Below are 13,043 nucleotides of genomic sequence, written 5' to 3'. Positions count from 1 at the left end.
TTAATTCTCATTGTTTTTTTATATATTTACTAATAAATATTTTAAAATTCAATTCCGATTTGAATTATTTCGATATACCCGTCGTTATGATAATTATGATAATTCAGGATTATACGTATACGAGTATAAAATATGTTATAATGTAAACTGGGAAATGATAAAAAAAGAAGAAAAAAGGAAATGAAAACGAGAAGTTTGAATGAAATCAATAAACTAAATTGACTAAAGCAAGGAGAAACATATTTCATACATATTATAATGAATTCAAATAATATATTAATAATAAACTGACAAAAAAAGAAAGAGAAATACTAGAAACAGTATATTAAGAATGAAAATAATATAAAAACAACTTTTTTTGACAATAAAAGAAGCAATGTATAAATATGTATAAATATAAAATTAAAATGTATGAATATATATAAGAGAATTTAAAAAATGAATAAACAAGACAATATAAAATGAAAAAGCAAGATAAAAATGAAGGATTAAAGTAGAATAAATGAAAGAAAAAAAAAAAAAATAAGGAAAAAAGGAAAGAAACAATCCTGTGATTGTAAATAATATTATAGACAAGTAATAAACTCTATCCATAAAATACAATAATTTTCAATTACATGAATAATGTTTTGTTAATATAGATATTCATATTAAATATCCTTAAACTATTTTAATCTAATCTACAAATATAATAAATATGTATATTATTTACTAATAAATATATATGAATAATCAAGTAAATTGAAATTTTATCTATTATCTTGATTCAATTCTTATTGAATGGTTTACCTTATTATATATTTAAATTTTTTTTAAATTAATTATAAATATATATAAATTATATAAAAAAATATAGTTCAAAAGGAAATAAACAAGATATATTTAACTTAATATATATTTTATACCATAAATTTTCTTTGATAATAAGTTTAATAAGTTTAATATAAATTTTTTATTAATTATTATGATAAGATTATTTTACTTTTAAATATGCAATTCATAAGAATGAAATAATTTATCTTTGAATAAAAAAAAATAATCGTTATTTGATTTTCAATAAAACAATATTATTAAATGAAATATAGTAATAAAATATTAGTAAAAAAAAAAATTAAGTTAAAAAAACAAATATGAAATATGAATTTTATGTATTAATAATATTTCCAATATATATACATTTTTTAAATATATAATTGCATACGTATACTATAATTTTTTTTAATAATTGATAATCGTTTTATAAATCTTTACTATAATATGATTTGTCTTACTTATATACATCTTTTGTATATACATATTTAATTAAAGATTTATATCATTTAAAAAATATATTTGTTTTATATATTCATTTAATATTATCTAAAGAGAGGTTAAGGATATATATTAATAATTATAAATATTTATTACTGATAAACTAACCACAGATATTGTTATCAACATACACTTCAACTTCTTCTTTTCTTTTGCAATGTGACATATTTGTTTATCAAATATTACAGGATTAAACTTAATTTTGTATAGAGTATGGTACTATTTAATTGATAATATGGTAATATGATTTCAACTTGTTGGCAGAAATTTAATTTACATGTTGGTTTGGTTTATTGAGTTTTGTAGGAGAGAAGATCTTCTACTGTCTTATTAAATGTTTTTTTTATGTCAATACTATGAATTTGATGATGGACATGATATATAATATCCTGATTAGTTTAGATTGATAAATAATATAATATATATTATATTAGGAAATATATAATATATATTAGGAAATATTCCATATCGAATATTCCATATTCTTAATCTCTTTTATACATAATTAAATCTTTTTTATTCACAAAGAGAGTAAAATTGCTTGATTATTTTAATAGAACTAGTAATAGAACTGCTATTTATTATAGAATAAATACATTTTTTGGTAAAAAAATATATACATAGTGATTTAAAAATATAAATTATAATAACTTTAAACAAGATAATAATAATTTTTTATTATATGAATTATAATCAATATATATTTATTAAAATTAAATGATTTATTAAATTATTCTTACAATAATATTAATTTAAAAGAAACAAAGAAAAAATTTTAAAAAATTGAGATTTATTAAAGAGTGAAGAAAATAGTTATAAAAAAAAAAGAAAAATGAAGAAGAAGAGAATGAGGAGAGGAAAAAGAAAAACTATTAAATTAATGATTAAATAATAAATAAATTTGATTATTATTCTAATACTTAACTTAAATTTTAAAATAAATGTTAATAATTATAAATAATAATTATAAATATATATAAAAAATAAAGTATGTATTAAATATTTGAAATTATACAATAGTATTATACCGTATATGTAATATTAATATTCATATATATAAATATATTTATTATATTTTTTTATATATTTTATATTGTTATAATTAAACTGATTTTATTTAAATGAATATAATTAAAAACAATATTTACAATAATATATACAAAATAATACTATTATAAATTTTTTTATTTAATAATAATAAATTAAGTAATTTTATAATTTTAAAATATAATAAAATTAAATTAGATATTTAAAAATTAATTTAAAAATATATATTTGTTTTAGTTACATGTTATTTTATTATAAAATTAATATTATTAACAAAAAATATTATTTTTATAATATACATGTACACGTATTTAAATATATATATATATATATATATATATATAAAATACCGTATTAATTATACATCAATATATATTACATACATATTAAATATATATATATATTTTTTCAATTATTGCATATTTTTTTGAATAAACAAAGTTATAAAAATTATATATTGCTTTATGTTTCGAAATATAACATTGTTTATTTTATTTTACTTAGATCGTAAACATATAATATTGTTTATAATTTATTTTAATATCGAGTAAAAATAATATTACATTAAAATTAATTAATTATATATACATTATTATACATACTTGTACAAAATACAAATGTAACAAAACGTACGTACTAGTGCTTATGTTATGTACACAATCTATGGATAAATGAGCTAATGCGCATGGTAATGAAACCGGGAGAAGCGTGTGTATATCGTATCGGTCACGTGTGACAAGAATTTTTCTTTTTTTAAGTAAGTATAACATTTTAAATATATATCATTTATATATATATATGAAAATATATATATATAAATATTCCATATTATATATGAAAATTTCGTATAAAATTTCATAAGTAGTTATTTAGTGATTGGTAGACAGCGTTGCAAAGACACGCTATTCGCGTTGTATTGTATAAAAATAATTTGTGAAACGATATTTTGTAGATGATGTTATATTTTATACTAATCCGAAAAATACCAACAGTGATTTAATATAATTTTAAATTGACTTTTATTAATTCATCGGTAATTAGGAGGCGTGGCATTTTATGTAGCTCCGTATGCTTTGTACTCACGTTTGGACACGTGCACTTATGATATGTATGCCATGTCATATGTATATACGCGCGTGTAGAAGCATGTTTCGAACCTAACAAAGAAACTTATAATATAGTTAAATGTGATGATAATATAATATCAAAAACATTAGAAATTAAATTTCTATTAAATCACTATATTGCATTACTACGGACAAAGTATAATTTCATAATGTAAGTGTATCTAAATTGTTCATTTACAATTCTGTATCACTTCGTTTGACAATTTGATTCTTATCGATTGTTCATATTTATACGAACGGTAATTAACTGTAAACTTTATATTTTCTATTATAAAATTTAACTGTTAAAGATTTTAAGTATTTATTTCAAAATAAAACGCAACATTAATTTTTATATTCATTTTATATCAAAATTCAAGTTATGCTATCTATGTGTCAAATATAACCTCAAATAAACGCGTGGTTGTTTGGTTACAGTATATGAAGTATCATAATTATTCTATTATTTTCAATTACGAATTGGTGTGTGAGCTGCAAGATAAGTTTTTAGTATTATTAAATATTGTGACATGGAAACTGGATATTTAAATTTTCACGATGAAGAACAATTTCCTGATTTTTCATTATCTTTGGAACAGGTAACAAATTTATTAAATTTTTGTTAAATATAACGAATATTTTCATAATTTCTTCTTAATCTCTTCTCTTCATAATTTAAATTTTATTTATTTACATTCTTATTTATACTATATATCAGCAAAAGTATTTATATAACAATATATTAGAATATTACAATATTTTCTTTCATTTGTATTTAAATTTTTATTTTGATATTATGATTATAATGATATTCTAATAATATTGATATAAATATTTTAATTAATATTATTAAATTTTAATTAATCTTTACTTCTTATAATTATATATAATATTATTCTTTAGATTTGTCTATTAAATATGCAATTAATTTTTTTTTAAATTTTATAAATATTAAATTATGATTGTTTATATCTAAAACTTAATATTGCTATTAAAAAAAAAAATAAGTCTCATAAAAGCTTACAAAACTTAAAAATGTAAAAATGTAATAATATATTACATATAATAATATATTTTATCGTATGTTTCAATAGAATTTAATGGAAAAACCTCAAGATTTATTAATGCATATGGTTGAAAATGATTTTGATTATATGGAAACACATCTTGATATCACAAATTCTGATAGATTATGGAATAAGGAACACGAGTAAGTTATAAACTTAAAATTTAATCAATTAATAATAATTTTATAATTTAATATAATTTTTATAATTTTATAAAATTTAATATTTTATAATTTCAGACATAATGAGGATACAGATGAAATGTCAATTTCAGAAATTTCTAATATTTCTAAAATTGATAGTATTAAAGAAGATTTTGCAAAAGTTCTTACGGATTGGCATGAGCATATCGGTTATTTACAGGTTTCGCTAATTCTTTGGTTCGTTAAATTTATTATCTTTAACGATCCAATTTGTCATTCAGAATTTTGTTTCAGACTTCAGACATTGATGAATATATGGATATTATAGGATTAAGTATGAATGGAACAGATAAAAGAAATTTTTGTACTTCAGAAAGTATACTTCAAGATGAACAAGCAATACATAGCTTAGAATCTAATTTTCTTATAATGAAACAAGAAGATTTAGAAAAAGAATCTCTTCATGTTAATCAGAGTACATCCGGTTTGAAAAGCACCGATAAAGGCATAATAGATTTATAATTTATTTAATAAGTTTTTCATTCATTCAATAATAATATTTTTATGATTATACAAATTTTTTTTTTATAGAGTACATAACAGAAAATAATTCATATCATAAAATTGGTGACTTTATGAAAAATGATAATAAGAAATTAGAAACAGAAGGTAAATCATTGTTAATAGAATCTGAACATTTAAAAAAGCAAAAAAAGAACATACATAAATATGATAGCATAGGAATCAATACAAGTACAAATGTACTAGCAAAGCAAAAAAAGAAAAAAAGAGAAAAATGCTTACAACGCAAAAAAGATACACGAAACGATAATAATAAATCTGATCAAGATAATAAATCTGATAATCAATTACCAGGTATTTTATTAAAATTTATACGTAAATATTTATTTATAAAAATTATTTATAAATTCATCATATTGATTTTCTTTTTTATCAAAGTTTTGGAAGCAGGAGATGTTAAAAGTTTATTAGAACAATTTGAAGCTTCCGAAAGTACTTTAGTATCAAATTATTCATCTGTCAGAATAAATAGGGAATATGAGTTGGATACATCTATAAAATCTAATGAAATTCAACAATGCATAAAGCAATCTCAAATTTCAAATCTACATAAAAATATCAGAGATGCTTTACCAAAAGAAGTTGTTGAAAATATAAAGGTAATTATATAACTAATTAGTATAATAAAGAAATATTTAGAATAAAAATAAAGATAAAATTCATTAAATTGTATCATATATTAGACATCTGCACGCAAAAAGGTGATTTCAGTAATACCTGCAATGCCTAATATTCAAAATACTAGTCGCAACAATGGAACACGTATGCAGGATGCTGCTGCATCATTGTTTCGAAATAAGCTTTTAAAAATAGTTAAGTATAAATAATTTATAATAATATAATAATATATATTTATTACATTATATGTATAATAATATTTATCTATAGATAGATATATTTATCTATAGATAGATAAATATTATTATATATATAGATGTATTTTTAATATATAGAAGAATATATATATATATAATAAGTATCATTTTGATACTTAGAGAAGAATTGAATCTAAATTCTTATGAATTATTTTTTTTTAATTTCATCTCTTTCATAACAGTAAGCAAATAATTTTTTGTGCGTGCAATAAGATTTATTATCATCATTGCTATCATTATTATAATTGTTGCTATATCGTAAAGAAAATTATAAGTTGTTAATCATTATTTAATATAATAAATTAATATAAATTATTGCATTACGTCAGGTGACAAATAATACACAAAATACACAAAATAAGACCATCGATGGTGGACTAGTTCAACTGGATCATGATTATTGTAGTACTAATTCTTCAACTAGTAATTTAGATAGCAACAGTGAGTATGAAAATATAATTTGCTATTACTAAAAAAATTATATTTGTTAAAAAAAAAATAATGACCAACTATCTATCTCATTTATTATACAGCATATGAAAAACAATCGTTTTCATCGCATAGAAATATTATAAAAAATAAAGAATATTCGACTGAAAGTAATTCAAAGAAGGATAGTGGTTTAGAATCAGGCGAAGCAAGCGATAACAGTGAAGAACAAACAGGAATTACAACAGTTAATGATATTCAAGTTAACAAATCTATGAAAGAATCACAAAATGAAACAAATTGTCGAAAAGGAACATTAGCAAATGAAGAAAATTCTCATAAAATTAATATTTCAAATAATATTTCAAATTGCGTTATTTCTCATAGACAAAATATATCTACAAATAATTCAATATCTCAAATGAAAATGCATTCAGCTTTAACAACAAATATTTTGCAAATACAAGATGTTGTAAATAAAACAAAATCTATAAAAACAGGAAATCAGAGAATAAAACAAATGGTTTCTGTATTAAAAAAACCTAATATACAAGCACCTATTGTTAAAGTTATTCCTAATGAAAGTATAGTAACTACTACTAATAGCTTACACGATAAAGTTCAGAATATTATTGTTCAAAACAATGAAAAAACATGTACAGAAAAAGAAGAAAAAAGACCTCCTCGTAAAAAATTAAATTTAGCAGAATACAGAAGTAGAAGAGAACAAAATCGTAGTGACAATAGTAGAACAAATTCACCAGTACAACCTATGAAACTAATATATGTTCATCACGCTTCCACTACAACTGAACCAATTAAAGATGACCCTCAAAATTTAATCTGGTCAGAAAGAGAAATTGTGTCAGTTTTGAAACCAAAACAAGATATAGATGAGAAAAAAGTTTGTCCAAAACCTTCCACTTGTGAAATAGGAATTCAAACTTATGAAACAGTATTTGAATTTCCTCCGAAATCTTTAATCGATGTTGATGAGAGACATAAGCAACAAAGGTAAAAAAAATATTTTTATTCAATTTGATATCATTTTTATAATAAATATGTATTATAAATACATATTTATTATAATGTATTAAAAATATGTATTATAATTTATAATTTTTTTTTAATTTATATATGAAATTATTAATTTTCATTTTTACATTCAATTTTATTTTTTTATTTTGTCCAAAAAATATTTGATATTCAATCAATTTCATATTTTTTATCATTGCATTCATATAAATGTTATATATGAAAATGGAAAATATTGGTTAACATCGATATAATTAATGTGATCCTATATCTTTCAATTATTTTTTTATATGTTTTAAATATAATAATAAATTTAATAAAAAAGAAATATATATATATATATATATATATATATATCTGCTTAATAAATATCTATATTAAATTTAAAAAGTAAAAGTTAACAACAAACAAATTGATTTTTTTTTACACGAAATAAATAATCAATAATCTGTATTTCTATAAACTTCATAATTTTCAGGAACAATAACGTACAAGATAAAAGTCAACGATCTCATAAAAAACATGGAATTAGTTCTAATTTGAGTCGATCTAGATCAAGAAGTAATAGTAAAAGCAGAAGCAGGAGCAGAAGTAGTACTAATCGAAGTAGATCTCGTAAACGCAATAATACAGGTCATCGAAAAATAAGTCGACGTAGCTCCGTTAGCTCAAATAGTACTTGGTCATCACGATCACGATCTCGATCTCGATCTCGATCTCGATCTCGATCTCGATCTCGATCACGATCACGATCACGATCACAATCACGATCGCAATCGCGGTCACGTTCGCGATCACATTCACGTTTACGTTCGCGTTCGCGTTCGCGTTCGCGTTCGCGTTCGCGTTCACGCTCGCGTTCACGTTTACGTTCACGTTCACGCTCGCGTTTACGTTTACGTTCACGTTCACGTTCACGTTCACGTTTACGTTTACGTTTACGTCCTCGTTCACGTTCGGATACAAGATCTACTTTCAGTTCAGGATCAAGATATTCACGATCACGTTCTAGATCAAGATCTCAATCATCTTCTCGATATTCTAGTTGTTCTAGGTAAATAATTATAAATTATTTATTAATATTATTTATATATTATATAATATCATATAATATAATATAAATTATATAATATTAATTATAAAGTTTTAATAAATAATTGATCAATTAGTTCTAACTTAAAAAAAAATATAAAAATATTTATAGGTCTTCATCTCGTTCAAATTTCGGAAGGAATAAATGGTCAAGAAGGAGAAGAAGACAAGAAAGAAGATATCATACTAGTTATGATAGACATAGGCAATATTCTATGGGCAATTATCATAATTATAGGGATTGGAGAAGGTAAATAATTTGAAATAATTTTAAAATTGCCAATTTTTTATTCATTCAAAAAAAAAAGCATAATTTATCCTACATTCTTTCTAAGTTAAATTTTCATGTTCCAAGAATTAATTTATAATGTTTTGCTATTTTTAAACAAATTTTTATGCGTTGAAATTGAAATTGAGACATTACAATTTTAAAATTATTGGCATGTACAATTATACCATATAATGAATATTATAATTATAAATATATTTGTCTATAGAATAAGCTTTACTTAAAATTATAATAAATTTTCTTCATTTTTCTTTTTGGATTCATAAATTGAATTATAAAATAATAACATATAAATATTTTTATTCATTTTAAACAAAGAACGAATTTCATTGCGAATGAATTTAAGATTCGAAATGATATGTATATATCTATGTTTCATTAAAAAAAATTATTTAATTTTTTAAACTTTATAATCATTTAACTTTATAAAATTTTCGAGGAAAATTAAATTAATATCAGAAAGATAGAAATAAAGATTTCAATTATGAAATAATTATAAATCACTTAAGATATATAATAATTATAATAATTGTATGATATCTCTTCACAAAGTTCTGACAATTCAAACATTTCATTTAATTTGAAAATTTAATGATTCTTTAATCTTCTTTTTCTTTTTAGCTATATATCGTAATTTTTCATTCAAAATTTCTTTCAAAAGTTCAAACTCAATTTTTATACGATTGAAAAACTGATAAACTCTTTGGACAAAGTCATTTATGTATATTAAATTTTTTGCACTTATATATATATTTATTAGATCACCTCCAACTTCGTATCGGCGATCCTATCCTGAAAATTGGTATGATCGAGAGAAACAAAAACAAGTAGAAGAGCGAAGAGTGATTTACGTTGGACGCTTGGATGAAGGAATCACTAAAGCTGATTTACGTAGAAGATTCGAAACTTTTGGTCCTGTAGTAGATATTAGTGTACATTTTCGTGAGCATGGGTAATTTTTTCATATTTTGTTTTATATTTGATTCTTTATTATTATTTTCATAAAAACATAACGAATTTACATTATATATTTACATATACATTTACATTTACATATTATCCTTTGTTTATTTCAGCGATAACTATGGTTTCGTAACTTTTGCTTATAAAAACGATGCCTACGAGGCTGTAGAGCACGGTAATGACGATCCAAGTTTACCAAGATACGATTTATGTTTCGGAGGTCGACGTGCTTTTTGCAAAGTGAAATATGCCGATCTTGGTACGTATCATATTAAATATTTATCGAAAAAATAAATTATTTAAAAAAAAATTATCTTAACAAGTCTATCGAAAATAATTTTTTATTTTGTATTTCCGATTAAAATATGAAAATTAATTTATTTATTTGATTTTGCTAGTATCGAATAAAACAAGAATATTCCATATAGTCAAAGATTTTTAATATCATGAGAATAATTACAAGCGAAAGAAAGATATTTATTTAGAATAAAATCAATATAGCGTTGAATTTAAAATGTACAAATAATATTTTTTTTTTGGCAGATGGTATGGCGAGCAGTTCACTTAATAATGGTCACATGTTACAAGATAATGAAGATAACACATTTGATCTTCTATTAAAAGAAGCAAAAGCAAAATTACGTAAAAGAAAGGTTTGACATATGTACTATTTGCTAGTTTTAAATGTAATTTAAAAAATTAGCAAAGATGTCATCAATAATATTTGGAACAAAAATAAGTGGAGAGATCTATACTAGTATTTTCCACTAACAGAAATATAGTAAAAGTTACAGAATAATTGTTATAGAGTATAAATAAGTGTTGCAATATCGCACTTGTAATAAAAAATAATAATTAACAGCTGTATTTTTTGAATTAATTGAAAATATCAATAATTTAAATATGTATAGGATTTTGATATTTTCAATAATAATGAAAGTATTAGATCTTTTCTATGTAAAAGTCTGCTTAGTTAAAAATATGTATATGACTCTATATAATAGATTTTATTTTACTCGTGATTTTTATAAATAATTTATTGAACGTAATACAATTAATTACACACGCTCTCCTGGGTGGACGCATTTAAAGTAGACAAAAATAATTGTAATTTAAATATTTTAACTTGAAAAATGCATTGAAATCATCATCATAATAGATATTTGTTCACAATTATTTGTTACGTAAAGAAACGTAACATTTTCATTGTCTTCAAAAATATCATGTACCGATCGAAATGAAATATATCATGGATTAAAAGCTCTCAAAAACTTATATGTTTATATAGAAATACATAAATACATAAACAAAAAATAATTGAATCGGATGTATGTAATACATTTATCTTATTTTTTAATAATTATAATTTTTAGAATGATTTAAGGTGCGTTTAATGTTAAATGTATAATACGGTATATATGCGTATTTAAACTTATTTTTACTTACAATTATTTTTACTTACAATTTAATATATATAGAAATTAATTTTCATATCTCCACAAATTAAAATCCCATTCACATTTATTATATTATATATTATATAAATTTTTAAATATATTATCAATTTTTACCTTTAAATAATTTAAAAATAAAATAAACTTTTGTCACATAAGTTTTTATTTTTATATACAAAATAACATTTTGAAAATAATATTTTAATATTCTTTATAAATATATATCATTATTTTTAGTAGACATTTTTCCTTGTTAATTTTTCATCCAATAATATAATATAATAATTAGATTTCAAATTTAATATAAATTTCACATAGATTAATATCGAATATTTAAAAAAAATTTAAAGGTAAGAAATGAAAATATTTATTATAGAATTTTAATTAGATATATTTTATTTTAAGTGGAAATTGATGACTTTAAACATTAAATTTAATAGTTTTATAGATGTAATTAAGTACGATGATGAATTATTGAAAAAAAAAAAAATTTAAAAATTTATAAGAATGAAATTATAAATTAATAGTTCCTATTATATAATAAAAATATAAATATTTGTTTTCAATTTTGAGAAATATCATAATTTCTCTTCACGATGAAACGTCAATTTTTATATATCCGAATTGTAATAATTTTTATGAAACGTGTGCTGTACTCATGTTGATGAAATATTAACATTTAGTCGGCTAATGTTATAAATGTAATTGTTTATGTATTACTTAATTATATTATAAATTTGACACGATATAATAGATGAATCACAAATTAGAATATTTTTATTTGATAATAAAAATATACAAAAAAGAAGTATCTATGTTTATTGAATCGTATATTGCCAATCATTATTAAATTTAACATAGATTATTATTTACATTTTTTACATAGATTAAAATATTTTATTAATATGTATATATCAAATTTATTTATTGTATATTTATTATATATATTACAAACGAAAATCGCAAAAGTATTTGAACAGTTAATTGATGATATTTTACAAATTATCACCTTTTCCTTTTTCTTTTTTCTTTGACATTAATCATAATATTTTTTTAAAATAATTTTTCTTTCACTTCAAATATATATGAAGTAAAGCATATTGCATTCGTAAGAAACATTTAATGATTCTTTCATATAATTTTGGATTTATTTTAAATTTTATATAATTTTAATAATCGTATCTATCGTTTATTGTTAATAACTATCGTAATTGTTAATAACAACTTAAAAAAATTTTGTATAAATATATATATATATATATGTACGTATTTCTTTTATGAAAATTGTTTAAATATGACATTTATGACTTGCTTATATCCGTATTATATTACTGTAAATCTGTAAGTATAACCTGATATAGGCACAGATGATTCTGAGGTGAGATAAATTTAATATTTAAAAAACTTTACTTATATCCTACTACTTATATATACTATATATTATTATATTCTAAAATAGCGATCGCGTATAAAAAATCAAAGTATATATACATATATTTATATATCTTACTGCCTATATATAAATAATTAAAAAATATATATATATTATTGTATAATTCTGTAAATTAATATGTAAAATATATATAAAATATATATAAAAATATATAGAAAATAAAAAAAAACTTATACATATATATATATATATATATA

General features: G+C 20.6%; 1 protein-coding gene across 2 annotated transcripts; it reads left to right on the top strand.

The window, feature by feature from the left end:
• The first annotated feature begins 3,129 nt into the window (after positions 1–3,129).
• On the top strand, positions 3,130–11,270 carry LOC122715764 (NK-tumor recognition protein-like). 2 transcript variants are annotated; one of them, XM_043938198.1, is made up of 15 exons: positions 3,131–3,636; positions 3,903–4,063; positions 4,559–4,674; positions 4,771–4,894; positions 4,969–5,179; positions 5,266–5,550; positions 5,635–5,855; positions 5,940–6,068; positions 6,461–6,572; positions 6,665–7,574; positions 8,074–8,649; positions 8,800–8,937; positions 9,737–9,928; positions 10,053–10,198; positions 10,483–11,270. In XM_043938198.1, the coding sequence occupies exons 2-15, from the start codon at positions 3,995–3,997 to the stop codon at positions 10,596–10,598; spliced, it is 3,345 nt and encodes a 1,114-aa protein (XP_043794133.1). In that variant the 5' UTR covers positions 3,131–3,636; positions 3,903–3,994; the 3' UTR covers positions 10,599–11,270. The 2 variants fall into 2 exon arrangements, with proteins under 2 accessions (XP_043794134.1, XP_043794133.1); XM_043938199.1 differs by lacking the exon at positions 5,940–6,068 and having other exon boundaries at positions 3,130–3,636.
• Positions 11,271–13,043: the final 1,773 nt, after the last annotated feature.

The sequence above is a fragment of the Apis laboriosa genome, unplaced genomic scaffold (assembly GCF_014066325.1).
Source record: "Apis laboriosa isolate Shangri-la unplaced genomic scaffold, ASM1406632v1 scaffold40_cov151, whole genome shotgun sequence".
NCBI lineage: Eukaryota > Metazoa > Arthropoda > Insecta > Hymenoptera > Apidae > Apis > Apis laboriosa.
This window is presented reverse-complemented; position numbering and strand designations above follow the sequence as displayed.

Coding starts and splice junctions, on each gene's coding strand:
- LOC122715764 (XM_043938198.1), top strand. CDS start 3,995: ATGGAAACTGGATATTTAAATTTTCACGATGAAGAACAATTTCCTGAT. Junction 4,064..4,558: donor TTTCATTATCTTTGGAACAG/GTAACAAATTTA, acceptor ATGTTTCAATAG/AATTTAATGGAAAAACCTCA. Junction 10,199..10,482: donor AGTGAAATATGCCGATCTTG/GTACGTATCATA, acceptor TTTTTTTGGCAG/ATGGTATGGCGAGCAGTTCA.